The 19,227-nt window shown below is 45.6% G+C and overlaps 1 protein-coding gene across 8 annotated transcripts in view; it reads left to right on the top strand.

Moving 5' to 3' along the window:
* Positions 1-19,227, top strand: part of NRP2 (neuropilin 2) — a 122,413-nt gene that overhangs the window by 60,072 nt on the left and 43,114 nt on the right. For all 8 annotated transcript variants that reach the window (XM_073306535.2, XM_073306536.2, XM_073306531.2 and 5 more), the window contains 5 exons: positions 3,078-3,222; positions 3,802-4,151; positions 5,769-5,913; positions 10,622-10,738; positions 13,113-13,265. In XM_073306535.2, coding sequence (XP_073162636.1) covers positions 3,078-3,222; positions 3,802-4,151; positions 5,769-5,913; positions 10,622-10,738; positions 13,113-13,265 — 910 coding nt within the window. The remainder of the gene's footprint in view (positions 1-3,077; positions 3,223-3,801; positions 4,152-5,768; positions 5,914-10,621; positions 10,739-13,112; positions 13,266-19,227) is intronic.

Raw genomic sequence — 19,227 nt, forward strand, 5'->3', positions numbered from 1 at the left:
TTTCATGCGCAGGCCATGCGCAGGTCTGAGGCTGATCCTGTCAATGCCAATGACAGGAAGATTAGAAGTAATGTGCAGCAATACAACGAGCTTCAAAAGGGGTTGAGTGTTTAGGGGACTGGCAAAAAACATCTACTGGAGTAATGCAAAGTAAGTAATCTTGGAGCAAGTAGCCAAAGTTAAAGGATCTGATCAGGGCAAGGATTTGGGACTTATTGTAGAAAAACCATTAAACCTGTCAACGCAGAGCAGAGGTGCAGGAATAAAGGCGCAGGAATTGCTTGGGCCAGGTCTACACTACAGAGACTATAGCAGCATAGCTCTGGTGCGGTCGCTGTGCCGGCATAACCCCTTAACACAGACTCAGCCTACACCGATAGAAGGGATTTTTCCATCATTGTAGAGACACCACCTCCCTAAGCAATGAGAGGGAGGTTAACCAAGCTGCCTCTACACCCAGGGGTAGGTCACCCCCGAGAGCCATAGCTATGTTGACCTCGATGTTAAGTGTAGACCAGGCCTCGGTCCTATAGTGTATCAGAGGTGGTATTGTTATTGATTAAAGCACTTAAAAGACATACCACAAGTGATTCCTCCTGTCTGCTCTGTTTAGTATTAATCTCTGAGCAGTACCAAAGGGAGGATGCAGCAAAGGCAACAAAGATGCCAGCTGGCCTTAAAAAATTGGGGTCATTTCAGGCCTATGCATCCTTACCAGCCGCGCCTATTGATGGGAGTTGCACATAACTCATAACCAAGGCCCAGATCCAGCACAGTTCTGACGTGCGTGCCTAACTGGAAGCACATTCTGAAGTGCTTTACTGAATCAGGTTCTGTCTGGGGAAGGAACGTGGTCCTAAGTTCTGAAGCAAAATGTAAGGTCAAAGGACTCATCTCCTTAGAAACAGGAGGAGGATTTCAGGCAACCTAAGAAATGTTTTCAGCATTACAAAAGAGATTCCATACAAAAGAGATGGATAAAGTTGTAAGGCCCAACCCTGGAATTTATTTCACGGGTGTAAATCCAGAGTCACTCGGCTGAAGTCAATGGCACCCTATACCGAAGTCAATTCAGAATTAGGCCCACATTTTTCATACTGCAAAGGGAGTTCAAAAATTAGGTAACATAAACTAGGAAACAAGCCAGAATGGGAGTAATCAGCAAACGGGTCAGAATGGGGGTAATCCTCATATGGAATAAATTATCAGGAAAGGTGCTTGAAACGAGGAGGATATATACATCTAAAAGAGAGATGTAGACATGTGTTTGGAGAAGGAAGGGATTGATGCACAGGGTGAAAAAGCAGGAAACTGGGATTATATTAAACCAAATAAAAGGTGGTTACATTAGAACCAGATAAACATTTCCTGTTCTCCTATCTTATGTTCTTAGGTGATTTGCTGCACATCAGCTTTTCAGGTGACATAAAGCTGGAGCCTTTGGTCTAGGGTGGAAATATATCCTCTCACCCAGAGTGTGGGCCTTCTCCCTCTCTCCCTCTGTCACACACTCACTCACAGCAGCCACCATTTGTCTAGCCCTCCCGCTGGAAAAAGGGTGTTTGGTGACTGCTGAGCAAGGCAAGGATGGGAAGTGGGGGTCAGACAGGAATAAAATAGGATATTAAAAACCCATAAACCATGCTGTGTTGCTAAACAGTACCAGCATGATCTATAGTCTCTGGATTAGCATTTCTGATTAAATCTACTCCAAATCCCAATTATCAACCAGATTTGCAGACAGAGCCTTGCACAGCCCCCCCTCTCCTCACCACCCCATAACTAATCCCGTAATGTCCGAGGGGCAGAATCCCAGCACTTTGCCTGGAGAGCACAGTTCAGGTTGTGGCGCTGTGAACACTGACAGCAGCCGTCACGGGTTTGGTGCTGAATTACTCTCACCCTGCTGTAACAATCTCCATGCCCCAATGTGCTGGGTTCCAGGAGAGCTGCATTAATGTGTCCTGTCTGCAGGCTTTAAAAAAAAATCTCAGTGGGAGCCTTGCTCCTGTTCAAGGCAATGGGCCAGGTTACAGCCTCACTTGCTTTTCTCCAAATCTCAGGAATCTATGGTTGAATTATTTAACTCTTGCCTCTGACAGAGGTGAGCCAGTGCCAGGCATTTTCTTTCTCTACCCTCCTGTTTTACTCTCAGATAAACTTCATGGAAGCTCTTGTGCTTAGCAAAGCATATGCAGGGTAGGAGAGAGCATAAAGCATAGCCAACGTTGCAGTGTCTATGCAGTTCCTGGCTTGCAACAGGTGATGCACTAACCCTGAAAGCCTGAGAGGAGAGAGAGAGCATCCAGTAATGACTTCAGCGCCCCAGGGTGGGCAGTTGTACGGCACAGAGAACCATTTAAAACTCCACTCAAGTTGGATGTTTCCTTTTTCACTTGTTCCCCCCTGATGGCACTGAAAACTAAGATAAGAACCACAAGTATACCGTATAATAGAAGAGCAAGCAAAAGAGAAAAAACTCCACATGGTAGTTATTGATTATGGCCATCTGGTAAGACAGATGCTTGTTTGTACCATGCTGGATCACAAACTGCCCCTGAAAGCTTTCTTTTATGTGAGAGGCATGGGCGGTCATTGATTATAAAGAGGCAGCCACAAGGTGGTCCTAAATAATGATGCTTCAAACTTGCACACCGATGTTCTCTGTAGATCTCCATACACGTCACAAAGATGGGAAAGGGCTATTATCCCCACTTTATAAATGAGGAAACTCAGGCACAGAAAAGTTAAGGTCAAAATTGGCCTTTTATTTTATTGATTCAGATTTTTAGGGCCAAACATCCACTGTTCCAGATGAAGCCAGTGGGAAATGAGGCTCAACTGGGCACCCAAAATCAGAGGCCATTTTTGGCCTAAGCGACTTCCCCACGGTCACACAATGAATCAGTGGCCACGCACCCTGCCCACTCTAGCCAGTCCAACTCCCTGTGCACTGCTCCTCAGTGCTTCCTGCTGCTAGGGCACTAGCCCATCTTAGAAAGCCCCTGCCTGTCCTTTTGCTTTGGGTGATTATTTTGCTTAGCCAAGGACATCCTGATATTTTCTCCCCATTGCAGGTATTTCAAGCTAACACTGATGTCACCGAAGTGGTCCTGAACAAGATCCACACCCCAGTGCTGACTCGGTTTGTCCGGATCCGTCCCCAAGTCTGGCACAATGGGATTGCTCTCAGACTTGAGCTCTATGGCTGCCGCATCACAGGTTAGGAGATTTCCAGTTCTTTCCCTTCTTCCTCCCCACTCCTGTTCCTCTTGGTCTGTGTGAGCCTTTCCTATGTACAGCGGAGCAAAGGACATTAATTCTGAAGTCCTCCTTAAGATCAGGTCACACATACACACCCTGCCCCTAATTCTGCCTGCCTTAGCCTCCTCAGCAGCTGGCAGTGCAGATGGCGTGACCCTGCAGAGGGAGGACACATCCAGGCTTTTTGACAGGACATACTTTTTGTAAAGGAAGGTGTGACCGTATGATCAGCAGCCAGGACTCTGCTATGAAAGAGATGTTTTTAACAGACTCAGAAGTGGATGTGGGTGAGAAACCAGCACTGGAGTTAGGGGATGATTTGCACAGAACGAAGATGTTCTGAACGTCGGGTTGAGAGGTTCCTGCAGCCTTTGAGGGCTGCAATAAAGGGAATTACAGCTGGTGTAAGTGTTTTGACATTTCAGTACCTAGCAGTTAAGTGCAGTGCGACATTGCCCTGTTAGCATAACGCTGACACGCTTCAACATGTTATTGTATGGTTTCCCTCTCTCCCCTGCTCCTTTTCTCTCCATGCAGATTCACCCTGCTCCAACATGCTGGGGATGCTTTCCGGCCTTATCTTAGACTCCCAGATCTCTGCCTCCTCAATCAGAGGGTACGACTGGTCCCCTAGCATGGCCCGCCTGGTCAGCAGCCGCTCTGGATGGTTCCCACGAATCCCCCAAGCCCAGCCAGGGGAAGAGTGGCTGCAGGTGGACCTAGGAGTCCCTAAGAATGTGAAAGGAGTGGTCATCCAAGGGGCCCGAGGAGGAGACAGCATCACCATGGTAGAGGCTCGATCCTTTGTGAAGAAGTTTAAAGTGGCCTACAGCATGAATGGAAAGGACTGGGAGTATATACAGGACACCAAAACTATGCAACCCAAGGTAGGGCCTGTCTATCGGAATAGGACCTTTGAGGACAATGATATTGGGTTGGATAGCTCCACATCCAGCCTGTGCCCCACTCACTGTCCCCGCTTGCCTGTCTTTCTTCACAGTGGGGTTGGTTAGTCCTCAGAGAGAGCACAGCATGTAGGGGCTGTGGTGGTGTGCGGATTGGGCCATCAGCCCCAGGCTTTCATGACTTTATCCCCATCTTGTTCCACGCCATACCTGCCCTGCCTGGGGGAGGTCTGATTCCCTTCATTTCCTGCACCAGCCCCTGAGACTGGAGAGCTCTTACTGGAGCTCCCATCCAGTGCCTGGTAGAAGCAGGCAGAGTTGCTGGTACATCAGGAGGAACCTTCCCCTCCAGGAGGCGTGACCATTACCCCAGCAATCCTCCCAGCTCCTACAAGTTGGAGGATGAAGGAACCCATCGGAAAGGGCATGGTATCCCTGCAGAGAGGCTAAATACACCTTTTAAAGAAAGATGCCTTCTAAGTGTTACTTACTCCCTGAGACAAGAGGGTGATGTAGGACACATGATGTTCTCCACCTTTTCTGTACCACAAACCTCTTTTTGCCTATGGGGACAATCCTGGAACCTCCCTTTCCCATCTATGTGGGACACCCACTGCCCCCATATGTAGCACATACAGGACAGGCAGGATGATTGTGACCCCCTCCCCCCCCGCTCTAAGGAATTAAGTCATTGGATTCTAATGAACTTTGTGCACATGTGTGTGGATGTTTCTCCTCCTGAAGGCTTGAAAGAGTTGAACTTTTTGCAACATGGTAACAATCCCAATCCCACAAATGAGTTTTGAGGGACTAGCTACGACAATAGACTTAAATTTGTTCCCAGTACACAGACAACCGAAAGGGGAGATGTCTGCAATGCTTGGCCAGTAACCACTGCTTAGACACTGGGGAAAAATGAGAATTCAAATGATCCCAGACAATAGCCTCTCTATAAAGCCAGGGACAAAATGTGATGTCATACGTGCTGGAAGCCAGTGGAGTAACGCCAGCCTTGCACCAGTGTGTAGCTTGGATGGGAATCTGGCATGGGCAATATAAAGTTTGGGCCGAGGCATGTTGTATGGTTTCGTTAGAAACAGACTCTGTGGTGCTCATGAGACCGAGTTGGGGACAGCATATGTTCACTCACAGAGCTGCAAATCAGAAATAAGACCAAGTGTAGTACAGCAAAACTGTCTGTTTCAGGTACTACAGGAGATTGCCAGATCTGCGCTATCTAGGCTGCACCTGAGCTGCCTTCCAATACGAGTTTGCTTCAGCGTAGCCTCTTGTTTTCCTGCACTTCCTTCCCCATTTTCACACTTTTGTCCCTTATCTGTTGTACATGCATGGACTGTAGGATGGTGCCAAGTCTGGAAATCCTCCTCATGCTTCTGTATCTTACTGCTAAAGATACGTTGTTGTATCTACTGTACTTCAAGTTCTTTTGCTTTATGACAATAGACAGTGATTTTGGACTGTGGAACACAAGGTTCTAATGAACATGAACGAGTAATTGGTTTGTCAGAATGCTTCATGTTCCAGGTTTGTTGATGGATAATATACATGATGCATAGATTAGCCTCTCTCTCTTTGCAGCTTTTTGAAGGCAACATGCATTATGACATCCCTGAAGTCCGAAGGTTTGACCCTGTTCCTGCACAGTACATCCGGGTTCACCCAGAACGGTGGTCTCCAGCAGGGATTGGGATGCGTTTGGAGGTGTTGGGCTGTGATTGGACAGGTATGAACCTTGCTTTCATTTCTATACTTGGTCAGTAAGACATGGTGATATTTCTTGAAATGGTAAAGTAGGTGGGATATAGTTATTTCTCTCTCCCTACATTCCCACAGGAGGTGGTGTTCTAATTCTGCAACCTCAGCAGAGGTAAACCTGAGCTATGAAGCTACAGTTTAGAGCATGAGCCAAATCCAAACTTTTCCATACTAAAATGTGGTCAGATTTGGTGCTCTGCTTGAGACCAGATCTCGCTGCAAAGTTTGGACTCAGATCCAAGCTTTCCCAAAGTTCTGCAGGATTCGAATGTGGGGTTTAGGGGCAGGTCCATCTCTGATTCTCATTTACTATCTAAAGGGGGACCATTTCCCATTTTTAATGTTACTAATTATACTTCACAGGTGTTTAAAGGCCCTAACCAAGATCAAGACTTTGTGCTAGTCATTGTACAAACATGTAGAAAGAAACAGTCTCTCTCCTGAAGAGACAAGATAAAGGGTAGGAGGGGGAATTAGAGGCACAGCAAGGTGCAGAAGTGACTATACAAGTCACAGAGCAGATCATTGCCAGAGGCAGGAATAGAACCATGGTGACTTGATTCCCAGCCCAGCGTCCTGTCTGCTAGATCTCTGCTAAGGAATATTTTCTCTGCCGTGGAGTACCACAGAAATCCTGATGCTGATGTGTCTTGAGACAGTACTAGAACTTCTAGGACCAGGGAACCAAAAGTTTGTCCACCTTGTTTTCATAACTGGAACAGCTGCTCTTGCCTTGAATACAGAGGTATGACCCATGAAAACTGCAGAACAAATTCACTGAGGTCATGGGGAGTTGTGCCCATTTACACCAGAGCTAAATTTGGTCCTCTGAGTCGCAGTGTGAAATGGTCCATCTTGGTTTGTATCTGAATATACAAAAAACAAAGCAAAAAACCCAAAACAAACAAACAAAAACGAATTCAGCTTGATGCTGTCCCTTTGGCCTAGAGGAATATTCCTGTGTTTTTTGGGTTTTTCTAAATAGTACAATGATCTATTTAAATCTGGATCTGGTCTCCAGATGTCAGTGATAAAGAGGTATGGTTTCTATGTAAAACAACATCTGTATAAGGCATTTTCTTGTAAGAATTCCTGCTCCAAGAAGCTTAAATTATGTATAGCCCACTGCTAGCCTTTCACTGGGTTTTTACTACTCCTTTCTTCTATTATGTATGCAAAATATGTTACAATCATTTACCAGCAAATTATAAAACAAAAAATAGTAAGGGTGAAATCTTGCCTCCATAGAAATCAGTGGCAAAAGTTCCCATTGAGTTCAGCGGGACCAGGATCTCACCCTACATTATGACAAACTGAAATTCCAGGCTTGATGCAGACACCTCATGCTGAAGTTTTATGGCCTGTGATATGCAGTGGTCAAACCACATGATCATAATGGTCTCTTCTGGCCTTAAGAACTATGATATTTTGAAAACATTGATTCACAGCCTGGGGCAGGTTTTCAGCAGAGTGCCCTCCCTTTTGGCAGGTGTAAATTGCACCCTCAGTTGAATTTTGGAGGCAGATCTGAGTACTTTTGTCTTTGTCTGTTATGTAGTTAGACATCCACATACTCAGATGTGCTCTGGTGATGCATTTTGTGTGTGCAAATTTTTTAGGTGTACCCCCCAGGTCAGCATGTGTTGCATGTCCCCCTCTTTGCCTGATCCACAGTAGATGTGAGTCTGTTATAGCACCCAGCTAGAGCCTGGCTCTTTGAGGCAAGCTGTAGAGACTCTTGCTTTTAACTAGGGAGATCCCTGCTACAATCCCTAGTGTGTCTGCCAAGATAGCAGGCTCAGACAGCCACAATTTACACCTAGAAAAGAGAGAACAGGCCTTAGACTAGCTGAAGATTTACTCATTCTGGGCCAGATTTTCTCCTCTGCTCCATCACTTGTATGCTGCTCTGACCATGCCAAGGGAACAGGAACTGGTGCTATCCCCCTTGAGACCTTCTCTGGCATGGAGGAGTCACCAACGGGTGTAGAGTCAGTAGAGCAAGCTCCTATGCCTCCTTCCCTCTGCAGCTATCTGCTATCCCCAGATGACAGACAGTCCCTTGGGGACCATTGCCAGCTGGTGTAGCTTAGAGCAGCCCCCAGGCTACTCTTACTTGTGCTAAGCCAGGCAGAGAATTGACTCCATGATGTCTCTCCCGCCTCCCACCACAGCTTACTCTGTTGCAGCAAAGAATCCAGGCCATACTCTACAGTGCAGCTGTCTCAATCCTTTATGCTTTTTGTGTAAGTTCACCTGTATGGCTCTGTCCACAGCGAGCTTTGAACTTGTGCTAGCAACAACCATGTTAAAAAGGGATCGTCAAGCACAGTTTTTCCAAGTAGTGTCCTTGACCATCATTTCCCAACATGACTGTCTAGTCATTTGTAGTTTGCAACTTTTAAAAGGAAAACCTGCTGGCCATAAATGAGCTTAACTTAATTTATTTACAAGAATTCATCCCTGTAATGGTAGCATGGTTTGTAATTCTGGAAGTGTGGGGGCAAATCTTGTTACAACTGTGTTAACAAGCAATCTGGGGAGCGGACAGTACCTGTGGTTTCATGTAAACTACAAAACCCAATGGGTTACAATGTAGCAATCCCTTGGTGTAAATAAAGGCTTATCTACACAAACAATTACAGTGTGAGAAGCTGGGGTGTGACTCCACCCTGTGCTACCCTGCCTCGGTCTGGCTATCCATGTGCATGCCGCTGATCCTTGGAGCTAGTCCTGTTTCAAAGAGGACTAGATCAAAGGGCTCTAACAGCTGTCAGCAGGGTGCACATAGTTAGTCTGCAACAAGGTAGCGTGGGGTAGATTCACCCCCCAGCGTGCTGCAATCTACTCATTTGTGTAGCCAAGGCTTAAGACATGGCTCTGTTCTGTAGGCGAGACCCAAACATATTACCAAACTGTGCTTAAGGCTGTCTGTGAAGCCCAAGGCTGTAGCACTTACTTGGGAACAAGGTCAGGAGCGTGGTTAAAACACGACGATTTAAAATGTTTTCAAATAGGGTTACAAGTTGTAGCGTGGACCCTGCCCAACTGCCACTGTTTCTATCAATGGCCAGTGACTATCAATTCAAACAGGTAACTAATAGCAACTAGGCTCAAAAACGGGTTGTTGGCAGGTAGCTAGAAAAAAGTTGAAGTGACCGGTCAACAGCTGGCTCATATCAAAGACCTGCTAACATTTTTCCTCTGAAGATTGAAGATTGATGAACATTAGCTTGTGACTTTTCTTCTCTCCTTTGAAGTTCCACACATCTGGTTTCAATTGCCCAACAACTCTGCAGCATGATCAGCAGGTACCTCTCGCTGCACGGACACTGCCGGGTGGAAGAGAGACCTTCTCCTTCTCACTTTCCAGTCACACCCCACTTTGGCCCTGCGATTTTCGTTATCTCATCTCACCATCTTGTCATGCTTGCATAGTCATTGCTACGTGCTGTGCTGGGCAGTGGAACGATACGAATTTACACCAGCCGAGCATCTGGACTGCATATGGTACTTTGCCTTTCAAGGTCCTTTCCCGTTGTCACATTTCTACTATAAATCTCAAAGCCCAGGAACAGCAACAACAAAAACACATACCGAGTGGAAGTAACTTGCGGCTTTTGACGTGTTGCCTTCAGCTGATGTTTTTTAAGGGTTTTTTTTAATGACTGTTTTTGGGCCTTGCTGCTTGCAATTTGCTTCTCGGTAACATTTGGAGTTTTATGGGGTAGTAACAAATTTGGACTTTAATATTAGGAGGCTTTGAGGTTGTTCAGTATTTTACTGTGAATAAAAGGCAGCTGAAAGCAAAAAAGGAACCCAAGAGTTTATATGCAATATGTTCAATCACAGAAGCTGGGAAGCAGTGTATGGAAAATATTCAATGTATTTAGCCATTTCCTTCAGCTTCTGGCTTTATTAAGTAATATCCTGAAGGGTGCTGATAAAGAATCCTAATCACAGGTAATAGAGCAAAGAAACCTTTTTAAAACTGGGAAGAACAGTGGACTCTGCTGACTGCTCTGTTCCCCATGTAAATGGAGAGGAAGATGGAGCTTAATGTCATGTACTGTTGATCTTAATATCTTCTTGCTTAAATTTCCTTGCCACCTGCTTTTAGCTAGGTTCCCAGAGCCTATATGGAAGAGAAGGAAATGGTACAGAGCCACTTTAAATTGTCAGGAAGGTGGAGCATGAAACCAGACACTTTCTGCTTTGAGCCAGAGCGTGCTAGGGATTCTCTGGGTCCGTTTGTGGTTACATCATTTGTGGTGTTGAGTGACTTGTTTTTATAAGACTGGCACAACTGGTGGGAATATGTTTTTATGTTTTTATGAAAGAAAATAATGTGCTGTCTGGGATCTCTGTTATCCAGCGTAAAAACAAACCTGCTAGCTAGTATATGCATACATAAAAAACAGCCTGTCGATTTAAAGGAGATCCTTATCCTGCAGGGTCCACAGCTCAGAGAACTCCCTATTTCCACTTTTGGAGGAAAAGAAGGCTCACAAGTGATTCAAGCCATGCTGACATTCGTTGCATGCTGAAAATTATTACTGCTTTCTTGCCCTCTCGTTATAAGATTCAGAAAGAAAGAGTTCTGTGTGGTTTCCTCTGCTGGGCTCTCTGAGAATGAGGCTCATTATCACCTGTTCTCCTTCATTTTCTTTATGCAGCTGTAAAGCCCACTTCAGAGACACTGAAGCCCACCTTGAAGAGTGAGGAGACCACCTCTCCATACCCTACTGATGAGGAGACGACAGAGTGTGGTGATGGCTGTGGAGAAGGTGATGGTACGTACCAGACGCAGGCACCCTTAGCACAGTAAATGATAGGTTAACAGTTAAGTGAACACTCTTGTCTTTCCATTGGCTCCTACTCAGTGGGACTGAGTCCTGGAAACCTGTAGAATGATAGTATTAGTAAGAATCAGGGTCAAAGTCTGATCTGTTATACCAGGAAAGGATAGTACAGTGAGGGAGAAAGGAAGGACAATACAGTGGTAAGAAAACTAGCCTGGGACTTGGGAGACCTGGGTTCAATTCCCTGCTCTACCACAGATTCCCTGTGGTCTCTCCATGTCTCAGTTTCCCATCTGTAACATGGAGATAGTAGCCCTGTCCTACCTCAAACACGTGTTGAGAGGATAAAAGCATTAAAGGTTGTGGGATGCTCATATACTACGTTAAAGGGACCACATAAGTACCATAAATATGTAGGGGACTGACTCCTCTGAATTCAGTGGGTTTACTCCATTGTAATTGGAAGCAGAGTTTGACCCTCAGAGTTGAGGGTTTGGATAAGTACCCAACAGCATGGACATTTATTCAGACCTCATGAATTAGTAAACTTTGACTAGAAATTGCATTAGAAGAGGCTTCCAGGTGAGATTTCTGTCAGTGTTTTGGCCCATCAGCTTTAAGGCCTGGATGGAAACATAAAAGGGGAACCTAATGAGATCTTGAAAACAAGTTAACTCTTTCACACCGTTCATAATGTTTCAGTTCTAGAAATGTGAGTCACAGACACAGCACAAAGGGCCTGATCCTTGGTGCACCTGTGTTACACCTGTTGAACTCCCCTGACGTCAGTGGAGTAACTTTGGAATTCAGGATGCCATTTTTCATTAAAGGCACAGAAATCAGGAGTGCCGTGCAGTGCAGCGTGAGACGTACTTTCTACCTGGTGATACATTTTAATGTGTAGAGCCAGTATCCAGGATGTTCCCTTCATATTTAGCTGTGATTTTCATTCTTCGACTTCACAAGCAATGAGGCATATTTCTCTGGACCATCAGATTCAGGAGCTTTAACAGAAAGAGTCCTTCTTCCTGGGGAGCTAGATTAGGTTGTAATAAAAGGAGCCATGTCCACACTGCTTTATTCCGAGCTGGGACTCGGTAGGGAAGGGCTCTTTCCACTGTACAGTAGTGCTCACCTGATGGCTATTGCGTGGGTCATGGAGCTCTTGCTGACTGTCATTAACTTTGGGGGTGTGGTGATGTAAAACTTTCTCTTTGTTCAGGAAAGCTACAAACAAGCCTTTGTTATATTTGGCCCCTCCCCCAGTGCTTCCCAGTCAGGAGTGTATCCTCTGACATTCTCAGAGTGCTGCTTTAGAACCAGACCCTCAGAGTAGGTCCCTTCTCTAGCCTTCATGCAGTGACTTCCCTGCTCAGATGGCATTGCAGCCTCCTCTTGCTGAGACTAAGCCTCCTCCGGGACTTTATTTGCCCTGTAGCAGTGTCCATACGGATGTTACTGCACAGCAAGCTGGCATGCGGTAGACTCACACACTAGCTTGCCGCGCAGTAACTCACAGCGTAGACATGGCCTGAGCTTCAAGCCTCCTGTGGCCCAAGAACTATCCCTGTCCAAAGTTCTGCTACCGAGGCTCTGTTCACTTCATATAATGATGCTTTGAGCTGAGAATGAAATCTGTCCAGAGATTTCAAAGCACTGTGCAAAGGTAGGCAAGCATTGTCCTCATTTTATAGATGGGAAAACTGAGATACAGAGAGGTTAAGTGACTTGCTCAAGGTCACAGAGTGAGTCAGTGGTGGAGCTGGGAATAGAACCTAGCTCTCTTGACTCTCATCCCTTGGATTATTCCACTAGACCACTGCTGCCCCATAGCTGCATAAGTAACATTTTCATTAGTGGATGCTGACCCAGGGGTGACCATTCATAATTCCAGACATCCTGTTCTCTTCTGGCACAAATGCTTAGATCTGTCACTCGATAGCTGGGCTTTTGAGGCACTTGAGATTCTTCTTTTTTTGGAGCCAGGGTGGAACTACACTGCACCACAAGGGCACTTGGGAAACATTCGTCTCTGACATTTAAGAAGGAATTTAATATTTGGCCACTCCAGGGGATGAAGAGAAGGTGCTGATTAGAGCCTGGAAGCATTTGGTGCCTGCATTTATATTTGCTTAGTTTGGTGGATTAGCTGAAGGACTTGATGTGAGCATTTTGATGATGCAGAACTTAAGGCTGATCCTCAGAGCTGACGAAACATGAGATAGGTTGAAAGCATCCGTGAGAGAGAGATTTCATGCTTTCTTCAGTATTTATGACTTGCCAGCTATTTTAGTTTTTAAATAGCATCCCTCTATTGCAGGTTGTTCTCTAATCAAGTTTTATTTTGTTATGTTCCTTTTATAAGATGCCCAGCTTCCTGTAGGATTCAATTGCAACTTTGACCTCCCTGAAGACCTATGTGGTTGGTCTAATGACCCTGCAACAGATTATATGTGGTCTTTCCATTCTAGAAGCACCTGGTTCAGCAATTCAGGACCAAGCACTGGGTCCTTACCTGGTAAGCCAATTCATACATTATAAGGGGAAGGGGGGAACGGCTATGGCATTTTCTCCATGGAAAAGGTTATTGCAACGCTACTTAACAGTGGCAGAGATTCTGCAGAAGTGGATGTTTTCCTTTGTTAATTCTTTGGATATTCTGCTTTGTTGGCTCTTTTCTTATTTACAGGTCCGATAACCATGTCACTGAATTGCACTAACTCTCCACTAGAGATGGGCTTGAACCAAGCAGCCTGGTGCTGAATCTCGCCCCCCCTGCCCGCCCAATATAGGGATGTTTGGACTTGCATCAAAATCCTGATCCAGATTTCCTCGCGTGGGCCCATCAATACTCCCCACAGTGTGCATCCCCTCTTGCTATGTGCACACACATCGTAATAATTCCATGGCTGGACAGAGCTTGACTTCAGCTATTCTGCACCCTGTGGTTGCATGGGTTAGACTTAAATCATTTGTTGGAATAGAACTCACCAGGACCTAAGGATACAAAAAATTCTGCTTAAGTTTTACTCTTTATCTGTTCCAGCATAGGCCTGTGTTGTGGGAACAGAGGATTTGGTGTTCTAACTAGGGCTGAGTGCGCCTTGCAGGGCTTAGCTGAAGAAGGGTTTTGCTAAGATTTGTTTGCAGAGATAGGAAGTGAGACAACCCCTGCAAGTTTTCTTGGAGGCAGAAGTTCCTTATCCCTGTACCTTGGAACCAGCCCTGGGCCCTGTGCCATCTTCTTACCTGAGATGACGTTGGAGGAGTGTTGTTGGGGGTACAAAGCAGGTTCACCAGCTTCCAAATAACTTCAACCTATGTTCACTTAATTTTGATGAACATGGACTGAGTTTTGTGCAGGAAAATCAAGGGTCCCATTGAGTCAACTTGAGGTACAGATGAATATTTCACCCAGCATTATCTCCGTTCCAGATGCCACATGGAGGCACAAGGACTTTAATGCCTGTATTTAAAGAGCATGAGGATTTGATGGATCAGGTTGACCTCTCCCATTGGCTCTTACCAATAGATTTGAGTGTTGAAACCAAAGCATTCAACCTGTCAGCCACATAACAGAGGCACTGGCCAGACTGACAGTTCTAACAGCCAATTGGAAGGCAGCATAGGGAGCACCTGGCAGGCAAAGCCAAAGAGGAATGCATATATATATGAAATACATTGAATGATGAGAGTCCTCTACATCTCTACACACACCTCCCTCTTAAACACACATATGCGTACACACACACTCTTACTTATACACACACACACTTTTTCCCATTGACCGATGAGGCATCCAGATCTCTTGCAACCCCCGTCAGTGCTGTATTAAGCATAGGCTCTCTGGACATCTGACAGATTCTTTGGCTTGACACAGGTCACAGTGTGAAAAACGGAGAAACATATTTTCATATTTTGAGTGTTTATCTCTTCAGCTTTTGAGTGCTTGAGAAGATTAATATCTGAAGATCACTGGGGCCTCAGGCAACAGGAGAGAACACTTACTGCCAGTCCCAAGCTTAATAACCCTCCCCATCTCATTCGCTGTAATAATGTTTAATTAATGTAATAAGCCTCCTGCAAGTAGGAAAAAAAATTACTTATTTTTATAACTCAGACTCAATTTTTCATTTCATTTCCTCTCCCACGAGTCTTCCTACAATTAATTGACCTTTTTTTCTTAAAAGACTCGTGTGTGTTTGTTCAGGGACAATCTGGGATGAGTGATGCTCCTGCAGAGGATACGGCCTTCCCTGTGTGTCTGCAACATTAGTGGAGTTTTCTTCCTCTGTCCTTCAGTTTCTTACCCTGCCTCTCTTTCTCTCTGCTACTTCTGAATTGCAGGTCCCTTTAGCCCTTAGCGCCTGTTCCCCAGCCCATTGGAGCCGGTGGGAGTCTTTCCCTTGATTTAGTGAGCTTTGCAGCTGGCCACCACAGACCGATTTCTCTAAGTAGTTGTTGTTTGCATTACAATGGCAGCTAGAGTGTAGCTGTAGCCCTGTTGGTCCCAGGATATTAGAGAGACAAGGTGGACGATGTCTCTTTAGTAGTGCCTAGAGTCCCCCATGGAGTTTGGAGCCCCATTGTACTAGATCCTATACAGACACATAGGACGAGAGTCCGTGTCCTGAAGAGCTTACAGTCTGAACAGACAGGACAGACAGAGAGGAAACAGAGGCATCGAGGGAGGAAGTGATTTGCCCAAGATCACACAGAAGATCAGTGGCAGAACTGTGAATAGAGCCTAGGTCTCTTTTTGAGCCTGGAATGCTTCATGACAACAAAGGCTACTGAAAGGCGAGCTGGCTCCCTAAAGTGGTGCTGGCCCCTTCTTCTCCCTCTGCCCACACTCTCACCTGAAGCGCTGAGACCGTGAGAAGAGCTAGTGGCTTTAGAATCACAGCTGGCCCTGCCACGTTGATCAGTTACACCCTGTTGTTTTGAGAAGAATGTCAGACACGATCATATATGAGCCACCTGGCTGTGAGCATGTCTGGCTTTTCACTGCATTGAAGAAATATAAAGGGATTTATACAAAAAAGGACCATTGGGTCTAACTTTGTTCCCGCTTTAAAAAATTAGGAAGGAAAACACAACACAAAGGGAAACAACTATTTGCTTTTTCCAGCTTTAAAAAGAGACCTGTAATGTTAAAAAGAGCCTCTTGTAGCCTGCTGACTGGGAGCAGAATACCTATATTGTTAATTCACACTCCTTCATTCCTCTGATGGTTTTCTAGTCACCCCCTCCGGCATTTTGCTTCTACTTATAAAACTCATCGTCAGACACCAGGCAAGAAAGGATAAAAAGTCCTTTCTGTTCAGGGTGGTCTTTCCTTATGAACCCCTGCTCCTACAAAGGGTGAGCAGTTGGGTGAAGGAGAGCAGCTGTGCTTAGTTTAGGAGCAGGGCACATGCTAATGGGGGGTTCAAAGTTGTTGGAGATCCTTAAATTTTTAACGTGCTAACCTAGAACTCTTGAGAGAAAGAAATGCACTGTGCCTTTAAGAGGTATGTGGAATGTGTTTCTATTTCTTCATCAGATGGCAAAACAAAAAAATTAAATTAAAAGGAGGGGCCTTGGCTGAGTGAGCATGGGAAGGAGGAAGTGGCTGTGCCGAAATATCATCTGAAAGGCATTTGATTAGAAAAGTCTGTCGAAAGACGAGCTCAGATTCCTTAGATATCTTCCCATTGCATTTTGTGTGTGTGCTCACAATTATTTCTCTTCTTTGGCATGGGTAATGGCTCCTTGAGACTGCCAAGACACCCTCTGCTTTCATTCCACTAGTTTTATTTCCAAGATACTCTCGCAGGCACCTTGGCGTTTCTTTTATCAGCACCATGTTCCTAGTGCTTTTAGCGACATGGATGGTCTCCGTGTCATCCCTTAAAACCTCCCGTGACAAATTCAGCTACCCCTATTGGCGAAAGTGGAGCCAAGCTGCTCAACTCAGCAGAAGCCCGTTCTTACTCCAGCTGCTATTTGCCCTTTTGTGGGGCAAAGGAACCCAGTTTCTTCCACTGTCGTGCCCCGAAAAGGGATTGCAGTTTTTTCTCTATGGATTTTCACATGCTTCCCAGATTTCCCCTGTTAGCTGCCTTGATGGAATTTACCACAATTTGCAACATGATCAGGTTTCAATGAGGTTCTGATCCTGCTCCCCCGGAAGTCAATGGCAAAACTCCCATTGTTGTCAGTGGGGTAGGATCCAGGCCTTGAGGGACCTGAAGATAAACCCACTTATTCCAGTTGTTAAGCTGGGTGTCTTGAGACGGGTAGGTGCTGACGAGCCCTGCCAAAGTCATCATCATCATTGACTGCCAGGAGTCTAAAAGATACCGGCATCATATTTCCAGCTCGTATAAATCGGTCTTGTTCAATTGCCATCAGCGGAATACACCAGCTGAGAATCTGGACCACGGATGTTTGGACATTTTTACGGTTGTTAAGGAAATGATTAGAAGATATTACAAGAACACTGTCAGTTTAGAAATCCTAGGGCTCCATCGTCCCTCCCTTATATGTGCACTCCTATCTATCCAAGTGAGCAAAGGCTGTTCAGACCTATGTATGGGAAATAAGCACCTGTATGAATCAACCATTGCTAACCACACCTGTGACTCTACAAAACTAATGGGTAGGATTTTTATTATGTATCTTTTCCCCATTGTTGTACTTTCTCTGAGATTGAGCCATGAAAATCAATGGAGAGAATTTCACTGTGGTTTTTGGTCTGTAGCCTGCTTCACTTTGGGGGGGCAGAAGTGCTGCCATATTTTGGTTGCAGACCCAGCAGGGGAAGGTTTATTTGTTTAAAAATGTTTCCAATGGGGAAACGTTTGCATTGCTCTGAGGTTTTGCAAGAGCTCATTTTGTAAAAAAAAACCCCACAAATACTGGGCTATAGTTAAGCTGCCAGTGATCCTTTTACCCTCCTTGTGTTATTTCCCTGGGGTTTTTAAGGGCTAAATTTTTATTGCAGTCCATGAGAATTTAGGCACTCTGACCTCAGTCCTGCTCCACTGAATCAATGAAAGCTTTGCTGTTAATTTCCATGGAGTAGGATTGGGCCAATCCTGCAAATAGGGCCAGACTGTAATACCCTTATTTGTGCTGAATAGAGCCTGATACCTTGACGCGTCCCAATGAGGTTTGGGGGAGTATTTGCAGTGTTATGTCCTGCTCAGTGTTCGTAAGGGTGACACAGTTTGACCCTTTGAGGCCAAGCCCAATCATTTTGAAGTCAGTGGCAGTTTTGCCATTGATTGAGTTGGAGCCAAGTTAGTCGTCCAGTCCTAACTTGCGTGAATAGACCCTGATCCTTGCGAGCTTTGCCAACACCCCAACTAAGGGGGAGGCGAGTAGCTGCACCGCCCCAAGAACAGACCCTGAACCACATAGTGAATTACAGTGTGATTGCTGATTCTTCCCTTGCTCCCAGCGCTATGCCTGGTGCTGATCCCTTCACCTGGTGCACCAGCTAAGCTGCTCAAGCCACTCCCCATGCCCATACACAAGAGGGAGAGCAGCAGCCTTGCAGTGGGTGTTCTTCGTCCCCTCCCTTCCCTCTGCAATGCCGGTAGCCTGAGCTGGGGAGAAAGGGAGTTCTTATGTCTCTTACCCTCCTGCACTGCAGCACAGCCAGGGTCACAATTTGACCCTGAAGGACTGGCAAAACTCCCATTAACTTCAGTGAAAGCAGTACTTGGCCCTAGCCTTATACACAGAGGCCAGTCTTCCTTTCGTGGCTTATACATGGATGTTTGCATTCCTTTGCTGGTGATTGGCGCCACGTACAAACGCCCACATGTTGCCTGTAAAACTGGGCGGGAGTATTCTTTGGAAAGCAAAGCGGATTTTTTAAAATGTTAGGTAGTGGACTGGCTCGTCCCATGGATTCATGAAAATGGCTCACTGGCTGGTGACTCCCAGGGGCAGGTTTTGAAAAGTGTGTGTGCCCAACATGTGTAAACAAAAACTGATGCCCAGATTGTGCATGTAACACCTTTATTTGTGGGCTGATGTCTTTCGTTGTGCATGCATAAAAGTGTGGAGACACACAGATCAGTGTGTGGGAGCCTGGGTACACACACATCCGATTCATACAAAAGTGCGCCATTTCCATTGGTTTGTAAGTGGTCCTCATGCAAATATTGAGCAGAACATTTATCATAAACATCTGGCTCTAACTACTACTTGAGCATCTGAAGCACTGAGCATCCACAACCAGAATTCGTATGGCCCTCATCACCATATTGGAGAACCCCACAGTCAGTATGTATTTTTAGCTTACCAACACCCCTGCAGAATTAAGAGGTAGGTACAGGGTCACGCAGCAGGTCAGTAGCCTAGCTGGGAATTAAACCTCAGATCAGTGCCCCCTCCACTGGACCATTTACCGCAAGCTTGGAAGAGCAGGAGCTAGATATAGATGCGTAGATACAGATGGAAGTGGTAGTTGTGAATATGACGTA

This window comes from Lepidochelys kempii, chromosome 11 (genome assembly GCF_965140285.1).
Source record: "Lepidochelys kempii isolate rLepKem1 chromosome 11, rLepKem1.hap1, whole genome shotgun sequence".
Classification (NCBI taxonomy): domain Eukaryota; kingdom Metazoa; phylum Chordata; order Testudines; family Cheloniidae; genus Lepidochelys; species Lepidochelys kempii.